The sequence below is a fragment of the Sardina pilchardus genome, chromosome 2, assembly GCF_963854185.1.
Source record: "Sardina pilchardus chromosome 2, fSarPil1.1, whole genome shotgun sequence".
Classification (NCBI taxonomy): Eukaryota; Metazoa; Chordata; class Actinopteri; order Clupeiformes; family Clupeidae; genus Sardina; species Sardina pilchardus.
In genome coordinates, this window is record NC_084995.1 from 17,745,136 (window position 1) to 17,765,064 (window position 19,929).

At 43.6% G+C, this 19,929-nt stretch overlaps 1 protein-coding gene across 1 annotated transcript; it reads left to right on the top strand.

Moving 5' to 3' along the window:
- The first annotated feature begins 1,291 nt into the window (after positions 1 to 1,291).
- On the top strand, positions 1,292 to 18,841 carry kitb (KIT proto-oncogene, receptor tyrosine kinase b). Its single transcript, XM_062520542.1, has 21 exons — positions 1,292 to 1,373; positions 2,505 to 2,762; positions 3,274 to 3,558; positions 3,977 to 4,116; positions 4,257 to 4,425; positions 4,761 to 4,947; positions 5,294 to 5,409; positions 5,972 to 6,086; positions 6,536 to 6,717; positions 7,861 to 7,967; positions 8,209 to 8,335; positions 8,892 to 8,996; positions 9,191 to 9,301; positions 9,764 to 9,908; positions 11,896 to 11,957; positions 12,184 to 12,284; positions 12,584 to 12,706; positions 13,310 to 13,421; positions 13,689 to 13,788; positions 14,173 to 14,278; positions 17,563 to 18,841. Exons 1-21 carry the CDS (start codon positions 1,319 to 1,321, stop codon positions 17,725 to 17,727), a joined length of 2,871 nt encoding a protein of 956 aa, XP_062376526.1. The 5' UTR covers positions 1,292 to 1,318; the 3' UTR covers positions 17,728 to 18,841.
- The last annotated feature ends 1,088 nt before the right edge of the window (positions 18,842 to 19,929 follow it).

A 19,929-nucleotide genomic window follows, 5' to 3' on the forward strand; every position in this document is an offset into this window, starting at 1 on the left:
GTCTTTAAGTGGGCGGGTGAGTCACTCTGCAGTGGGAGAGCGAGCCCCGTCCGACTCACGGTGAGTCAGCCCTTAATACTCGGCCTCTGGCTTCACAGGCTCACCGGCCCGGCCATCAATAATGCATGGGCCGCCTGTAACCTAAACTAGCGCTGTTTACACGCCGCGGCATACGGAGGACCTGGAGGGACTCACCCAGCATTCACACACAATCAGACCTCAGCCTTTACAAGGGCATGCATCACTGGGCCTGGTGAAGAAGAGGAGGGTGGAGGGCTGGGGGGGGGGGGGGGGGGGGGGGCAGTTGAGGTGGATTGTGTAGATGGTAGGAGTTGTCTGTATGAAGGACTTCAGTGAGGCCACACAGTACTGTCAATGGCCATCACTGGAGTCATACAGAGTGCATACATGCAGAGTAACAACATGAGAGAGATCTGTCACGGCTCATATAGTGAGTGAACAAGCTCTTTGTGGACTTTAATTCATGCTATCTTGTCAATGCCTGTCATTCACTGTCCCCCACGCCACATACTGTAACAGCAAAAGTTGAACACTGTTAGGTGCTTAGCATAATTCTTCTCTCTTTGTGCATATGCACACAGTCTGGGGAAGGAAGAGGCTCCCTTTCTATATAACACCACAGTGAATGGTCTCGAGAGAGATTTGCGCTGAGGATTGACAATTAAGCCACTCAGAGTCATTATTCACGGGACTCAGTGGACTATGCAGTAGGCTATATCCACTTAAAGAGCATCATCATCTCAGGATACCCACTTATAGGCAAGGATACTAAACATTTTGAGTTGATCACAGTATCACTATTTTATAAATTACTAGACATCACTGCACCACAGGGATCCTCAATTTCCACACATTATTCTCATGTTAACACAAAGGCACAGTAATGTATAACGTTAACGGCTCTTGTATTATGTCACCACTACAGCAGAAGGCGTAATAATTATTGATTTAAGTAGTGAAATAATCTCAAAGTCCGTGTGGTTATCATTAGCGCGCAGCTCCTCAATTGCTGAGGAAAGCCTTTCCTTTAAAAATATGCGTCAGTTGAATTCAATTTACATCATCAGAATCCAAGGGCCAGTTGCATTCTAGTGCCAGCGAGTTTTTCCGGTAAAGAGTGTCTCAGCACTGGCTGTGGTCCAGTATGGCTCGGACAGTCGCTCGCGCAATGCAGACTGTCTCTTTAAGACGTTAGTATTCATCAGGGAGTCATCGCCCGTTGTGAACACCCCACCTTTAGGGACGCGTCGGATCATTTGATTGCCAGACACGAACGCACACGCATGGAGAAGCCACTATGGGATATACCTGGATTTTATTCGCAATTCAGATCCTCTTCACTATATTAACAGGTAAAAAAAAATGCAAAATTAACTTATTTAAGGTGACTTAATGTGTAGCTTAGTTTATGGATGAGCTGAAACACCTTAGCTGTTGGTCAAAGTTAATTTAACAACAACTACAGTAGTCTACACTTTGTGGTGGACCTAATGCAATGGAAATAATAAACACTCGTTAAGACCATTATATGTTTAACTCTGTCAAAATACATAGCCTAGTTGTCTCTGATATCAATTGACATCGCTGACAATCAACAACGTAGGATTTGCAGCCTTATTAGTGGGCATGCGACTGAAATAGCTCAGGAACGTTACGATTGTTTTGAAATGATTTATCTGCAGGCATGACAGTTTAATGAAATTCAAGTCACCGCAAGGGTATGTTTTGGGAATCATAACTGAAGTTAGACGCCCTCAGGCAATCTTCGGCAACCGTCCGTATAACGCCAGCGGGGCAACAGGTGTGATAGTTACCTGTGACATTTTAATTATTTATTCGTCTGCAATTGCGCGAGACCGCGAGCTCATCTTCAAGTCGCTATGCAAACAGTTGCTGATTTGCATGTAGGCTGTGTTTTGAAACACACCAAACCATTTGGCAACAAAACTACACACTGGGTTTTAGGTTATACATCAACAAAAATAGACTGTCAAACCCCGTGACATCGTTCTGTTACCTTAATGGGTGACAGGACCAGCGCTTCAGTAAGGCCAAAGAAGGTTTCTTCTTGTGAGTGAGAGCATTAGGCAAATTAGATATGTGCCTGTGCGAAAACGTCATCAGTTTTGCTGAGCCAAGCTTTGCATTTGGTTTAGCAAAATGATATAATTTAATTATCCAATGTGATACCTCCCTGCCTATGCAATTAAAAAAAAATCAGTTGTTGATAGCACACATTTAGTTTAACCGTTAGTGATATCTTTAATAATTATATATTCATCCTTGATGTGTTGCTTATGATAAGTGATATATAGTAATAATTAAAAAAAAAAAAAAAAATTCAGCCAAACTGCTTATGTGGGTGTGGTGAGGGTAGACTAAGCTGAGAACCTCAGTCAGAACTTAGTAGCCTACATTGAGAACTGTATTCACTGGGTAATGTGTAGTTTATGTGATGTGTGTCCCCTGCTGCTGTGGCACAGGCTGGGCCAAACCTCAGGTCAGCCCAGAGTTTCCAGAGGTGGTGGTGCTGAAGGGTCGGCGACTGCAGCTCTCATGTCGTGATGACCAGGGCCAGGTGAGGTGGCAGCGGGAGAAAGGTCGAAGGGTCGAGGGCAGGTTGGAGAAGGACGACAGGAGCTTGATCATCGTACCCTCCGCACAGGATCAGCACATGGGGCGCTACACCTGTGTTAACGGAGCAACGCAGGAGGAGAGCTCCATATACGTTTATGTCAAAGGTAGCGTTGTGTGTGTGTGTGTGTTGGTGTGTGTTGGTGTGTGTTGGTGTGTGTGTGTGCATGTGTGTGTGTGTGACTGTGACTGTGTGTGTGTGTGTGTGTGTGTGTGTGTGTGTGTGTGTGTGTGTGTGTGTTTGTGTGTGTGTGTGTTTCTGTGTGTTGGTGTGGCTGTGTGTGTCTGTGTGTTGGGGTGTGTGTGTGTATATATGTACAGTATGTGTGTGTGTGTTGATGTGGGTGGGTGTATGTGTGTGTCTGTGTCTGTGTCTGTGTCTGTGTCGTGGTGTGTGTGTGTGTGTCTGTATCTGTGTCGTGGTGTGGTGTGGGTCTGTGTATGTACAGTATGTGTATGTCTGTGTTGGTGTGGGTGTGTGTATGTGTGATTCTTGGCATGCACTCATCCCATGAGACCTTAGATCTGTTGCCTATGTCTTAACATTACAATTGTTGTAATGTCTCTTTATTTCTATCCATCCCTCTCTCCCCCTCTCTCTCTCCATCTCTCGCCCAGACCCGGCGAATGCCTTCGTTCGCTCCAGGGTGAACGACTGGATGGTGCGAGAGGGGGAACCCTGGGTTGTGCCCTGCCTGGTGACGGACCCGGCCATGGTGGACCTGAGCCTGGAGACCTGCGAAGGCGTGCCGCTCCCCCGAGGCCTCGTCTACACGGCCAGCCCCCAGAGGGGCATCCTCGTGGCCAACCTCACCAAGGACCAGGAGGGCTGCTACGTCTGCACAGGGAGGCTCGGAGGGACCGCCGTCAAGTCCAGCGACTACATCATCGAGGTCCGGTTAGGTGAGCGATCCTGCTTTCTCACACCCAGTGAAAGAGAAGGAGAGGAAAGGAAAGAAACGACAGAAAGGGACAATGCACACAACACGCAGCACTGTTCATGGTTCATTGATTTGGTGCTGCAAGAAGGTAGCTCAGTCCAGTGAAGGTGAGGAAAAAACAGTATTCAGATGATGGTCTGGCTTGAGGTAGGAAGCTCCACTTTTGAGGTTTTTTGTCAGGTGGTCAAGAACTTTGAAAAAAAGAGAATAATCTCAGCCTTGGCTTGGACTAACCAACCATACTTTTGCTCAATGAGTTTGTTACTACATGGTATATATTTTTGCTACAAAGTGTTGCATGCTCATTCACTTCTTTCTATTTATTGGCGTGTTAATGTTCGGCTATTCATGGTTATATTTACATATGGCTTTGTCTTCAGTTCCCGACCGAGCACCAGACATCAGTTTGTCCAGGAGAGAGAATGCCATTCTGACTAAAGGACAGGAGTTTGAGTTGGTATGCGCTGCTGCCAATGTCAACTATGACTTCAGCGTGAAGTGGATCACTCCCGATGTCACGGTTAGGAGACAACCAAATGTTTGTTTTTCTCCTTCCCTTCAGCTGCACGCTTCTTATATTTCAGAGTACTGTGAGTAAGTTGCGCAGAACACTGCTTCAGATGGTGGTGATTCAATCATTGCTGTCTCTTCTGATAATAGACAGCCCTGGAGACCAGAACATCTCACATCCAGCCTGGGTCCCGTGGTTACCAGCGCTCGGCAACACTGCGCATCGCCTCGGCGATAGTGGAAGATTCTGGGGTTTATCTCTGCGAGGCACAGAATGAGAAAGGAGTCACTACCGAATCCATCCAACTGGATGTCTATGGTCAGTGAAATCTCTGGGTAAACTGAAACAGAGCTGAACAGTCTAGCCTTAAGTCTAAACCTTGACAATTAATAAGACTTGAGAGACGTATTGACATTGATTCGTAAATTCAAGGGTCAGTTTGAGGATTTATTTCAGTCCAAAAAACTGAAACTGTCTCACTGTACGACAGGTCCTTGAAGTACTTTTGACAACAACAGCGGCAAACATAACACTTAACGGACATATTCTTGCAGCAGCAAACATAACATATTATTATATTATTGCACAAGATCACCTCTAACAAAGATGATTTGTGGGTGTGTGTGTTTCTGGGTGTATGTTTGTGCCGCCAGAGCGAGGCTTCATCAACCTGACGGAGCCCGCGGAGAGTCAGCTGCAGGTGCGCGAGGGTGCCAGCCTGACGCTGCGGGCCGAGCTGGAGGCCTACCCCACGCCCACCACCCTCTCCTGGGCACACCAGGGCACAGAGCTCCGCAACACCTCCGAGCATGTCATCACCATACACAGACACAGATACAGGTGCAGCGTCACTAGATTAAATACATCAAGAAATAATGTCGATTAATACAGAATATAGAAAGCTATAAGGTGCAGTGTCACTAGATATGTCAAGAAATAATGTAGATGAATACAGAATATAGAATGCTATAAGGTGCAGTGTCACTAGATATGTCAAGAAATAATGTAGATTAATACAGAATATAGAATGATACGATGACAATGAATGAATGAATGATATAGAATGATATACACTTATCCACTTCATTTCACATGTGTCGGTGTCATATCTAATGTAATGCAGTTGTTATAGTTGTGCTATTGCTAGCACATGCTAATGGTCTCTGTTGTCTTGAATGTTGTTTAGGTTCATCAGCGAGCTGAGGCTGGTGCGGGTCCATGGATATGAGGGAGGCATTTACACATTCCAGGCCAGCCACAATGATGACTCAGCTAATCACTCATTCTCTGTGCATGTCATCTGTAAGTTCTGGTTACAGGATGTGGGCCTTCACATACCACACACACACACACACACACACACACACAGAGACACTTATACATGCACACACACACACACACACACACACACACACACACACACACACACACATACATGCATGCACACACACACACACACACACACACATATACATGCACGCACGCACACACACACACACACACACACACACACACACACACACACACACACACACACACACACACAGGCAACCAAATGGCTTGTCCTCATCAAACCTCCTCTCTGTTTCCTCCTGCCCATCTCTCTCTCTCTCTCTCTCTCTCCCTCCCTCCCTCTCTCTCTCTCTCTCCATCTGTCTATGTCTAATTTGGAGAGAAAGACCATTTATCAGTATTAATAGGATTGTGCTGGCAATGAATGTTCGGAGTGAATCATAAGCATTCTAATGCATCACTCTCTGGAATGACTCGGACTTTTAATGGACTCTTCCCCTCTCTCCCTCTCTTCCTTTCTCTCCTCCCTTCCCCCATGTCTTTCTTTCCATTACTCTGCCCCCCCGACCAGGTAAGCCTGTGATTGTGTCTCATGAGGGTCCAGTTGATGGACAGGTGCGCTGTGTAGCCTCAGGATACCCCGCCCCTAAAATCTCCTGGTACTACTGTGAGCCTCCACATACCAGGTACCTATATTTATCAGACCCATAAACACGTGAATGAGATTTATAGTGTTTATTATTATTTATAAGATCTGTACGCATATTTATGAAATCTGAACCCACATTTAATGGACCTGTAACCATATTTATAAGACTTGTACCCGTATTTTTAAGTCCTGTGCCCATATTTACAGCCCACGGTTGAGTTTTCAGTTGGTTGGTTCTGGAGATGGTATTGGATTCCACCAGCAGGCCAACTGCTCAGCCTCCAATGACATATGCCTGCTGTCTGTCTGTCTGTCTGTCTGTTAAGGAGCCTGTTTGTTGAGGAGTTTGTCCTTTATTCTGAGAAATGGTCACTGTCCGTGCCCATTCCGTTTGTCTTAATTGGCTTGATGCACAGTCTGTAGCTCTGAATGGGCCCTTTGACGGCCACTCTGATTGGTGAACTCCCTCTGACCCGCGTGACCCAGGTGCTCGCTGCTTAATAATGCCACCGAGGAGGAGGAGGTCGCCATGGTGACTGTGTCAGGCACGGGCTTTGGGCGAAGCGTGGTGGAGAGTCGGCTGAACGTCAGCCGAGGGAGTCACCGCACACTGGAGTGTGTGGCCATGACGGAGGGAGACCAGGCATACACGCTGTTCTCCATCAGCGGTGAGAAGTGGACATGCACACACACATGCATACACACATACGCACACACACACATATGCACACACACACACGTGCCGTGCGCACATATACACAAATACACACACACACACACTATATGCAAACATACATACGTACGTATGCACACGCGCACACACACACACACACACACACACACACACACACATACACACACACACACACACACACACACACACTCACTCACACTAACACATGCGCACAAGCAGGTTTTCAAATACCTTTAATAGCTACCACACACAGATATACACACACATACACACACACACACACACACACACACACATCAAATGTGTGTATGTGTGTACAATTATAATGTGTATAATTAGAATTACCGCATTATTCTCCCTTTCAGGCTCACACACATACACACCCACACGTGCAGAGAGTCTGTTATTAGACTAATCTGGCCCTCCAACACGCCTCGCTACCTTCATTTAGATGCACAGATATGGGATCTACAATAATCCATAATAATCAGGCCAAAACACACAGAGACACAGAGTCATTGCTGCCAGATTGTGTATTGTTTTGTCTATATGACAGGTGGGTGTGTGTTGTGACAGATTGAGAGGGATTACTTTATGCCACGTCTGCACTCTGGGATTTAAATAAGAGATTATTTTCCCTACAGCGAGGACAGGAAATACAGGGAGCATGTAAACATGTTGCTATATCCAGTATCACTCTGTGTGTGTGGGGCAGGGTGGTGTGTGTGTGTGTGTGTGTGCGTGTGTGTGTGTGTGTGTGTGTATGTATGTGTGTGTGTGTGTGTGTGTGTGTTGTTTTGGGGGGGAGGGGGGTTGTTTGCGTGTATGTGTGTGTGAGGGAGAATGCATCATTTGGTGGCTATGGTCACTTGTGTATTTGCTTACATAAAGAGATACATGAATTAAATGTATGTAATTCATAAACATTATATGATTTAACATATGATTATTATTATGCAGCAGATGGCTATGTACTTGCTCATATTATATTCTGTGTGTGTGTGCGCACGCGTATGTGTGTGTGTGTGTGTGAGCGTGTGTGTGTGTGTGTATGTGTGCACTTCTGTATGTATGTGTGTATGTGTGTGTGTGATATACCATATGCTTGTCCCTACAGAGAACTCAGTGCCACACCAACTCTTTACCCCACTGCTTACTGCAGTAGTATGTGCTGCTACTGGGCTCAGTTTTATACTGGTGGTGCTTCTTTACAAATACATGCAGGTAACTCCTCACAACAATTTCATCTCTCTCTCTCTCTCTCTTTCTCCCTCTCTCTCCATTTTACTGGAGCATGGAAAAATTCATATCGCTCTCTCAATCTCTCACTTGCTCTCTCTCTCTCTCTCTCTCTCTCTCTTTCTCTCTCTCTCCATTTTACTGTTTTACTGGAACATGGAAAAAGTTGGAGTATGTTGACCGTTGTTTTCAAGTTCCCCAACTCACCCTTATCTCTTATTTCCAGAAACCCAAATATCAGATTCACTGGAAGGTGATAGAGAGCATTCATGGTAACAACTATATTTACATAGATCCCACCCAACTGCCTTACGACCAAAAATGGGAGTTCCCTCGAGAGAGACTGCGGTTGGGTAAGTATGGGAGACAATACCAACCACTTCTAACCCAGTTCTTGTCCTGTAGGATTTTGTAGTGGCGCGTGTTTCTTGTGTTGTGTTGTGTTGTGAAGTTACTTTTACCACTGGGAATCTGGTAGAGGTTTGTCTGTAGATGGCTGATGAACTGAATGTATTATGCATCTCAATCTGGCACAGTGACAAATCTCCAAACAAACCAATGCCTGCGAATGGCAAGCCTCAAGCGTAATCTAATTTCTCTTGGCCTTTAATCAAATTACATGGTTCAAGCCTCTTAAGAGAAATATTTACTTTTCCTGAAATTTCAGCTAAAGGTTGTAATCACTATAAAAATGTCCATGCTCCAGGCTGGGAATGTTAAGCATATTGAATGATACAAATCTGATATTTTTAAATAATCTGTGTGTGTGTGTGTGTGTGTGTGTGTGTGTGTGTGTGTGTGTGTGTGTGTGTGTGTGTGTGTGTGTGTGTGTGTGTGTGTGTGTGTGTGTGTGTGTGTGTGTGTGTGTGTGTGTGTGTGTGTGTGTGTGTGTTGTGGGTGTGTGTTCAGGTAAAGTTTTAGGATCTGGTGCCTTTGGTAAGGTGGTACAGGCCACAGCTTATGGACTCCGCTCTCCAGATTCTGTCACCACTGTTGCAGTGAAAATGCTTAAGCGTGAGTTTCAGTTTGTCCTTCACTGTTTGTTTGTGTGTGTGTCTATGCATGTGTGTGTGTATGTGTGTGTGTGTGTGTGTGTGTGTGTGTGTACATATGAGACTGGACATCAGTCTTGAATCAATAAATTATCTATCTACTGTACCTATCTATCTGTATATATATATCATGCATACACTCTGATCCTCCCACAGCAAGTGCCCACTCCACCGAGAGGGATGCGCTCATGTCCGAGCTCAAAGTCCTCAGTTATGTTGGCAACCATGTGAACATTGTGAACCTGCTCGGAGCCTGCACTCAGGGAGGTAAGAGGTTTTAAGCTCATGCCATGAAGGCAGTCAGAGAGGGCTGAGACAAGGCTGTCCTGTGGCAAGGCCCTTGAAGTCTCCCAAATATTTTTGTTAAAAGGAACACAATGCAGTTTGTTAGCCTTAAAATAACGGCCTTTCTGATGTTTCACTGTCATGTAATGTGGAGAATGACGTCTCTGACATTGGCAGTGCGATGGAACACTGTTGTGTTGATTGAGTAGCAGTGGTGACAACTTTAGGTCAACATAGGGGTGGGGGGCGCTCAGTCGTTGGGAACCAATATACTTGGTGCCATGTTAGTTAATTTGTTCATAGTTAGCCTACATTGTGTTCCTGTTTTTAAACGAACAGCGTTATATTGTGTTTGATTCATTTACATTTCAGATGTGATCTACGTCATAAAACCTACACAAAACGTGCTACAAACTACTTCCTCTTTCTGTGCACTATTTTAAGGACCAACGTTGGTGATTACTGAGTACTGTTGTTATGGGGACCTTCTCAGCTTCCTACGGCGAAAGAAGGAAGAGTTTTTCAGTTTGAAAACGGGGGATGGCTACTACAAGAACCTGTTGAGTCAACCCGAGCCCATGCCCTTGAGGTGAGCCTCAGAACGAGACATTTTGTGTGCGGAAAAACTAAAAGAGAGTTCCTAACGCGCATTACGCACTATGCGTAGGGCACCAAGGGGCGTCGGGGCACCGACATTAATAAGTAGCTTTATTTCAAACTGCTTTTCATTCTTCCGAACGTGTAGCCTACAGTGTCAAAATACAGCAACAAAATGTTACATGCAATGATTATATGGATCTTCTCAATCGCAGCAGATATAATGTCAACATTAACTAGTCCTACTCCATTTAATTGGGAACGCATCTTGAGTGCGCATGAGATGGAGGGGTAGAGAGAGAGAGAGAGCTGGGGTTCTCACTAACTGACCATGAATAAACTGCGAGCGTGCCGGTATCTACCTTAGAGCGGTCATGTCATCGGTATTTCGGACGTCCAATGTTTTTTTCTTTAAGTTTTCGTTTATTTAGTGAAAAATGCGACGAGACCATCAGCATCCTTGCCAGAACGCATCACATAGGCACGTAGGCTACCTCTGACATTTAAAAATGAATGAGAAAAGGTTAAAGATGCAATAGGGCCAAACTAGCTGAAGAGACCATTATCATTGCCGCAACGACCTCAACGCACGCCAGGTGTCACATAGCCGTATGTACCACAGAGAAGTCCAATGTTTTTTTCTTTAAGTTTCGTTTCATTTATTAAGTGAAAAATGCCGACGAGGCCGTCATCCTTGCCAGAATGTGGTCAGGTGACACGTAGGCTATCTCTGAGATGTCAAAACGAATGAGAAAGCTAATGGTTAAAGATGCAATAGGGCCAATACTGGTGCTTTTCTGTACTGGAAATGGTTTGCTGAAATTCATTCGAGATGCACCTATTATCTAACCTGCACTGAAAATTACGTTATAGTACTGTTATATAGGATGGATATTTAATGGCGGATATTATCTAAGCATGGCCCAAACATTGTCAAATTGTTAAAAACAACAAAGGAGACAGGAGAGAGACATTTCTAGTGACGCCCTGACCTACCCTGGAATATCCAGAGCCTGCCATTTTTCTTTCCATAGTCTAAAAAGTCGTAGACTTAATGCCCTTAAAGTAACAGTGCACCATAAGTTAAACAGCATCAAACTTGGGAGGGGGCCACCACAAAGCAGTTCTGCTGAGGGCACCCAAATGGCCAGCAACGGCACTGCCTATCTACAGTATAAGTGAGAGTTACCTCAAAGATAGCCCGTCTCCCCTGGACACAAATCCCACAGATTGGTGACCAAAGTAACAAATTGGCACGGCACTAGCCTTGTAGGCTCAGCCGCAGCCGGACTGACAGATTGTCACCCGCCTCACTCTAGCAGATATGTTATTTTTACAGAGTGAGAACAAATACACTAAAAACTCATCTGTAACTTTAGGAAGTAGCAGTTGCTTAATAGTAAAAAAAAAAAAAAAATGTTAGCCTACAGGTGTCCAGTTCCAGCACTTTACGTGGCGTTGCATAGCCGACCGCTTGAAATAAATAAGTTGCTGTGACTATTATAGGCCTACAGTTTAAAAACGAGAACGAAACATGGCATTAGGGCATGTTTTCATTTCCTGACGTTTTTTCCTTCAGGTGTTCAGAATCCAGGCCAAAATTAAATGTATTATTAGGTCTGCTGTGTGTGTCTGTTATGTTATCATAATGTGTGTGGTGATGTGGGCGGGCGGGAGAAGTCCGGGTTTGGAAATAGTCAGTTAGGCTATTGTTCATTAACGTTAGTAAAAGTTGATTAGGAAAATTTCAGTGAATTTGCAACCTTATCTCATACATTACTGTCTTGTAGTCGTGCGTTTCTCATGTATCTGCTGCGTAAGATAATGTGAATTAACTGTAGCCTATGTATGTGTGTGTATGTAGTGTGTCATTTCTTTTATGGTTTGTCTCACTGGTGTGTGTGTGTGTGTGTGTGTGTGTGTGTGTGTGTGTGTGTGTGTGTGTGTGTGTGTCTGTCTGTCTGTTTTGCATTCACCAGGGATGGAAATGCTAATGGCTACATGCCCATGAGGTCTTATCAGAGGAAGCCTAACCTCTCTGGTAAGTTGTGCAAACACAACAGTGTGTAATACAGTACATAAAACAGATTAGATTGAGCGATATTGCCATTGTGCAGAGTATCAGTTCAAAGACAACAAAAGGCAGTGTGTCGCCTCATAAATTGTGCTACGTGACAGATATACTACAGTTGATATGCCAAAACTGGTTAATATTTAAGCCAACCTTGACTGCTCATCCAGATTGTCCTAATTATGTCCCGTTTCAGAGTGCGGTGGAGATAAGGATGACCTGTCTTTGGATACAGAGGATCTCCTCAGTTTCTCCTACCAAGTAGCCAAAGGCATGGACTTCCTCACGTCCAAAAACGTAAGACCACCCCTGTTCCTGGTCAGTTGGTGTGGAGGCCACCGCCACACGTGAAGGGTTCTTTCCCTGATTAGCACCGAAGTTTTCTTTGCTTGTATATTCACTGAAATGCAAAACGCCTCTTTGCTTGCGCTTTTAGCATAAGACATCAATGATCTGAGTGTTTCCGTGACCCATTCGGTTGTGCTATTTCTATGTCCTGGTCCTGATTCCTACTCCTACTCCAGGACTAATTATCTGACTACCCCATACCCCCTATCCCTTGCACACATGTTGAGCATTGTGCCTGTATTCCTTAGTGCATCCACAGAGACCTGGCAGCCAGGAACATCCTCCTCACCAAAGGCAGAGTGGCCAAAATCTGCGACTTCGGTCTGGCCCGGGACATCGCCAGTGACTCCAACTACGTGCTGAGGGGAAACGTGAGTCACTTCCTGTGATCCAGTGATGCATGAGCCCTTCTTGAGCCCTGCTCTGACAGTAGTCCATATGCCCTTTTTGGGGCAGAGGTAGCAAAGTGGCTAAGGAGCTGGGCTAGCATGCAGTAGCCTGAAAATTCAGAAAGTTGTGGGTTCAATTCCCAGCTTCTGCCGCTGTGGCATTGAGCAAAGCACTCAACCCCCAGTTGCTCCGGGGGAAATTGCCCTTGTTACAGTATATAACTGACAAAATATGTAAGTCGCTTTGGATAAAACAAAGTGTCTGCTAAATTAATAAATGTAAATGTACTCAATATAGGCTTTATGCGGATGACTCCATATCTCATAAATAAGTTGCGCTTTTGTTTTCGGTCATTTTTAATTCCGATCAATAAGGCACTATTGAATTTTTCCTGCACAAGTACAGAGTACTGTGTGTGCAGTATTTGATGTGACATGATTCTGTTTTCAGAGTGGAACACTTTTAATTGATAGTGAGTGATAACAAGTACTAGTAGTTCTGGAACACTCCAGTATGTCTATATTATGCTAAGCACAACACGTCATGGACTGTCGTAGTTTCATGCTGATTGCATTCCATTATAGGCCAGGCTCCCTGTGAAGTGGATGTCTCCAGAAAGTCTTTTTGAAGGAATCTACACATTTGAGAGTGATGTCTGGTCGTATGGAATTCTGCTCTGGGAGATTTTCTCACTTGGTAGGGCTGTGCATTGGGGTTTAAATTGTCTGAAGCTTGATTTCTGCTTTATCTAATCTTCATTTGATCTAGTTAAAATCTTTTCTATTAGCACTGTCTTTTAATACATGAAAAAAATAAAGTTTAGAAGTACTGTACTGTAAGATGTCAGAACATAGCACTCCTGCTGTGATAAAAGTAAGTATAAACCAATCTTAAGCTTTTCAGCTGACTGATTATGACTCTGCAGTCTGTGACCTCTCATACCGCCTGTAATGTCTTGCACAGGTAACAGTCCTTACCCTGGCATACATGTTGGCGTTGACTTCTATAGGATGATCCAGGATGGATTCCGGATGAGCGAGCCAGAGTTTGCGCCCAGTGAAATGTAAGAGCTAGTGTGTGTATGTTTATTGCTCTTGCAACTACAACGGTTCCTTGTTTGAAATTTTGATTTGTCATGGGTTTTAAGTTCCACAGTATCTATGTGTGTGTGTGTGTGTGTGTGTATGTATGTGTGTGTGTGCAAGTGTATGTGTGTAAGTATAAGTGTATCTGTATCTGTATGTGTGTGTAAACCTATGTACAGAATGTGTATGTTGTATGTATATGTCTGTGTAAGTGTTCGTGGTGTGATAATTTGTGTGTAAGTGTATTTGTGTTGCATGTGTGTGTGTGTGTGTGTGTGTGTGTGTGTGTGTGTGTGTGTGTGTAACCTGACAGATAAACGATGTGAGCGTAACTGATATGGTAACTCCCTCTGCTCTGCCAGCTATGAGGTGATGAGGTGCTGCTGGAGCACAGACCCGCTGAAGAGGCCTTCCTTCAAGAAGCTGGTGGAGCGGACCGAGGTCCTGCTGTCGGAGCACACCAAACGCGTAGGCACCTGACCACTCCTCTTATCTTACAGCTGTTGCCTGTAGACCCTTTCAACAGGAAAGAACAAACAATGCAACCTTACAGCTCTGTTAGATGTACAATATGTCTGCATTTTATCCTGTGGAATTACAGTTCACACCACAGATTGGACAACACAGTTTGCTATTAGTTTGTTAGGAGGGGGAAAACTAGCCTGGTCATAATGTACAGCGAGTCTGGGTCTGCGGTATATTCGCGGGTTTTCTCAAGACAAAAATGTGCAGGTCCAATCAGCGAACAGAGGGAGTAGACGAGGTTGTGTGCTAGTTTGAGCATGTCACGTCACGACCAAACGTTAGGGATTGGTTATGGCAGATCTGATTATGAATGTACGAGAGTATGGTAGGACCAGACTAGGGGAAAACCCCTCACTTTCTGGAAACCCTACAGTGATCCTCACTTCCTGGAAACCCTAGAGCACCCGTGCAGGTGGTCCAGACCTGGCCATGCACCAAACACTTAGACACCTGACCACTGTGCTCTTATAGCTGTTCGGTAAGGCGTTCGAATGTTTGTCCCCCATGTTTCCAGTCATGCACAGTGTATGTAGGCAATAGACATGCATTTCTACGACAGCAAGGGCAAGAGGCCGAACTGTTCAATTTGTTCACTATTTTCATTGGTTACAGAAAATGATGGTGGGTAATGTAGTAAATATTCAAAAAGGCTTATGTACTGAGCGGAAAAAAAGCATTGTGAAACAGTGAGCAATGCAGTGTGTGAAGGTTGGTGCATGATGGGGAGACAGGCGGAGGTTACTTATATGATTGTGACACTTATAAGATTGTGTGGTTTCGTTTGTATCTCGCTTTGGACAAAAGCGTCTGCTAAGCACCACCACCACCACCATAACCATAACCATAACCATAACCATGTATGTTCCAACCTGTTAAGGAAATTTGTCTTAATTAGTGTTATAGCTTAAAATTAAGGCAGAGACTATTTGCACCCGGGTGTAAATAATGAACATTACTATTTACACCCGGGTGCAAATAATCAACATTACTATTTACACCCGGGTGTAAATAGTGTAATAATCAACATTACTATTTACACCCGGGTGTAAATAGTGTAATAATCAACATTACTATTTACACACGGGTGTAAATAGTGTAATAATCAACAATACTATTTACACCCGATGTCTAACATCCATGTTCTCTGTCAATAGGCCTGTGTATTTACCAGCTCTACAGTAGGCTAGGCCTAATAGTTTTGAACAGTTTTTAGCTGTTTTGCCATGTCTGGGTTACTTGGAAGTGATTATACAAATATTAGGGTAATGAGTGGTCATGTGGTAGCTTCATCAAAGACAAGCTACTTTAAAGAGTTGTTTTCTGAGTTGTCTTCCAGGCAGCGCTGCCACTGTTGACTTAAAAACACTTAATCCTACTCCTAACCTTAACCCTAACCTTAACCTAACCTTAACCCTAACCTTAACCCTAACCTTAACCTTAACCCACGCCTAAGCGCCTTCCAGGCAGCGTTGGGGGCTCAAAGTCAAAACACAACCTTTCTAACAACTACTGAAGCCTACTTCTACTTAACTCTACTCATAACTGAAATAAAACCAGTAAATCTTTGACAGGTTCAAAAAGCACAAACTCTTATTTGCCGCGATGTAACGTCATCTAAGAAAAAAGAAGTCATGGTGCGTACTTTGGCAGGCAAAAAAAAAAAAAATTATCTGAGGTTCGAACCCAGCACCTCGACCATGGTAAATCAGTCACTTTACCGCTGTACTGCGCCCCATCGAAGAAGAACGGGAGAATACTAATTATTGACTCACTTGTTGGGGTTGCTAGGTAACGGTAAACAAAACAAAAAGATCGTGTTTCTTGATTGTGCTTGCAAACGGACGGCTTTACCCGTTCACTGAATAAAGTTTGTGGAAATTTAGCACCACTTTACCATCTCAAATATAGTTTTAATAATCCTAACTTGTTAGATTTAGGTAGGCCATCTCCTGCCAAGATGGTCCCGCTATGTTGGATAGCACGCATTTCCGGTTTGGGTGCAAATAAGAAAATGCCTCCATTCCACTATTTACACCCGGGTGCAAATAATCACTCCGTAAAATTAATATACACAAGATTGTACTCTCTGTAGAGAATCCATCTGAACACAGCATGTGTTTGTTGTCAGTTTAGCGTTCCGTTTGTCCATCAGCCATTTATTTTACAAAATTCAGAGTTTGTAATAAGCAGCGGTCTGTCAGTCAGCTCTTTATTTTGCTTATCTCAGGTTTTATGTTTGTTTTGCTGATTGCCGTTTGCCAGGAATATGGCAGTTGCGGACCGTTATTGGAGTTGTGACCATAGCTTCACGTGTATATTTGGTTGAAATGAAGGAACTGAAACAAAGTAAGAGGACAAAAGGTTATCTGAAGACAGAAAAGTTTCAATGACAACAACCAAAACGCTTTGCAAGGTGGATTGATGTCACATCGATTGGTTTGCCAAGATGTCAGCTGCTCCAGCCTCAGATTTTGCTCAAATTGGGTCAAATATTCTGCAGAATATACTGTACGTTCACTTTACTGCTCAGTGTTGCGCTGGCTTATAGACTTAGTCAGGCTGTGTTATTTTGAGGTATTTACAGTTAAACGGCTACTTTCGTCTCAGCATGTGGTTTGGTTGATTTGAGTTTTCCTACCACAGTTGTTGATTCCAAAGGCTGCTCGTTGTCAGTTCAATCATAGTTTACATTGCTATGGGACAATGATTGATTTACTTTACTTCATAGGAGCCCCAATATACAGAATTAATACCCTCTGCCAACCAATCAGAAAATAGTATTTCTTGTCTCTTGCGGATATGTTTTCAATAATATGCCTTATAGTTTTTTTTAAGTTGGTACATCATGATTATTGTGTGAATATTTTTGTATTTTCAAATTGCTGATTACTTGTATTGTAATGAAATGTATATTTTCACATCAGTATTTTGTATTTTATTTTTGTTACATTTTATGAGCCAGTATTTGTAGTTTGTAAAGTAGTTTTTGATGTATTTGAGCCCACGTATGCCTATAATAATACCCCATGTTTTTATCCTGTGAAATAGCTTGTTTTAAAAAGTAAAGTAATGTAATAGCTTACCTGGAGGAGTAGACATACAATGCAGTGCACACGTGTTGGGGATCTGTGTTTTCATGCTTTAACACCCTTTGGTGTTCTATTAGGAAACGTTTGTACAATTTCACATCTTGCGCCGGTGACCAGACCGTCTCCTCTGTTCCCCAGGAGTACCTGAACCTGCTCGGCAGCACCGTCAGTAATGGAGGCGTTGCCCCTCCGGAGAGCCAGAGGGCGCCATCTCAGAGGTTGAGCTCAGTGAGCAGCACCACAGCCCCGACTCAGCCTCTCCTCTCCAGCTCTGACGTCTTCCTCGAGTACGACGCTGTCTGAGTGCTCGGCTGGTCCAGATGACCGTCATCACCAGACCCCCCCCCCCCCCCCCTCTATTCAGCAATGCCCACTGCTAGATGCAAATAAGACCTAGTCATGTAGCTGTGAATGACCGCATGGCCCACCTGCCTCTCGACTGTTGTGGAGGAGTCTGCAATTACCACTCCTCGTTTGTCACTCTGTGGTAGTTAGAAATATTTGCATATGATTTGTTGTCTCTGTGCAGATAATGGGACCTGCCCTGTGACTTTTCCACATGATGAAAAACATGCAACTGTATCCAGCTGGTCTTTCAGCTGCTGTATCAAATTCATGGGTTTTTGGCCTTGTGAAAATATTTCAACTGGCTCCTATTCTGGTTTAACCTCTATACTCAAGCAGCTTTCAGAGCTTAACACTAACTTTAGGATGACCTACCTACCTATCTACCTTCAGTTAGCCTTTTAACATCTTAATGTTGCATGTCTCCCTATTGCTTGATGGAGTCTCCCTTACCACCCATATCTGACGTTAATCATCATTCTCTGGATGAGTGCTAAGAAAAAAATGCCTTTTAAGTTTCCTCTAAGTGTGACTGGACTCCATTTCATTGTATTGATTGGTGTGGTATTTCGGGTATACGGGGAGCGGCTGAGTCAGCGCTGGGTGAAATAAACACTTTGTCCATGATGTGGATGCAGCAGCAGAAAACAACGTTTGGGTCGCGGCGGGGCAGTCAGTGCTGAGAGGGGCAACGCAACCTTGACTGCTGGTTATTTATGGCCATTAAGAAACATGATGTCATTTTTTTCCACTTGCCCTTGTACATAAGATCAATTCTGTGTTGCTTGAGACTTGTTTTTGTTGTACAGTGCACAAGATGATAGAAGTTCACAGATGGGCTAAAAGGGTGTGTACATATTTGCAGTGAAGTTTTACAGTTGTGTGTGTGTGTGAGTGTGTGTGTGTGTGTGTGCGTGAGTGAAAGACTGAATTAAAGAGAACTCATGGAAATTGATGTGCTGTTAGGCATGTTAAGACTTGTGTGTCTCAAATGGAGCTTGTTTTGAAGTTCAGACGTTTTGATACAAGGATAAGGTTGATTAAATAATGTAATGTGACTGGTTACCCTGGTTTCATTGTTTATTTTTTACATTCACACATACATTTTTATGTTTATTAAAAAATTACAGGAGACAGATATTACATATAGTTTGTTGTATTGTTTATTTTAATATTGAATATTAATAAGGGGCAGAGGCTATTGGCAAACTCGTCTACCAAACTGTTGCAAAATGATGTGATAGTTCAGTTAAGAGACCATTGTGAAATGATTTTTTTTGTAAGCATATTTCAATGACACTGTAGTGTAGCACCATAGAACATCTCAAAAACACTCATGTTGTTTACATACAGTATTGATGACAAAATGAACATGGTCATTGTTCTGAATAAGGCTGAAAAGCCAGTGAGAAACCTCCAGCTCTCCTTCCATGTAATTTGAATTTCAGCAAAACTCACACCTTCCCTCTTAACCTGTTCCACAAGAAAACTCTGCAGAACTTTGGAGATTTGATGGGGCGTGTTGATCTGATTGAGCATTACAGACGTGACTCAGTCCATCCATATACTTGGCATACATTTTGAAGGGGTGCTGCATCTGAGTGACATCTGTGTTTGAGGAATACACCACTGAATAATAAATGCATTGTCCATGAAAACAAAAACAAACAAAAAATAAAAACACCAACCAACAACAATAGTAGCAACACCAACAATAACAACAAACAACAACAACACGGAAGTAAACAAGGGGATGGTTTTAAAAGAAGGAAGGTACATATTTGGAAGTAGATCGTTCAACCAAGCCTGAGTGTCACAGCTTGTTTAACTACACTCTTTTGTCCCTCTTCTGACAAACCGCTTCTTCAGCTCAACAGTGACGACGGTATCCTTTGCCCAGCCTCATCTATTCCCTGCACAATTAAAACTCCTTAAGCCGTAAGAAAATAAAGTAGGTTCTGATTTGCATTATATAAAAAAATGTTTCCAACAATAAGGATTATGTTTGAGACTTCAGAGGTAAGCGTCTAACCTAGCCGAAGAGGAGGTCGCTAGAATGTTTTGTTTACTGCAAAGCAAGAACTGATTGGTTATCGCCAGGGGTAACACATGGTGAACCCCTGTGTGATAATGACATTACAAACCATCCACACTCATACT

What these genes read in the sequence shown, in the direction of transcription:
- kitb (XM_062520542.1), top strand. Translation starts at nt 1,319, where the DNA reads ATGGGATATACCTGGATTTTATTCGCAATTCAGATCCTCTTCACTATA. An exon ending in TCGAGAGAGACTGCGGTTGG is followed by an intron (nt 8,336 to 8,891) that starts GTAAGTATGGGA and finishes GTGTGTGTTCAG; the next exon opens with GTAAAGTTTTAGGATCTGGT. An exon ending in CCCGAGCCCATGCCCTTGAG is followed by an intron (nt 9,909 to 11,895) that starts GTGAGCCTCAGA and finishes TGCATTCACCAG; the next exon opens with GGATGGAAATGCTAATGGCT.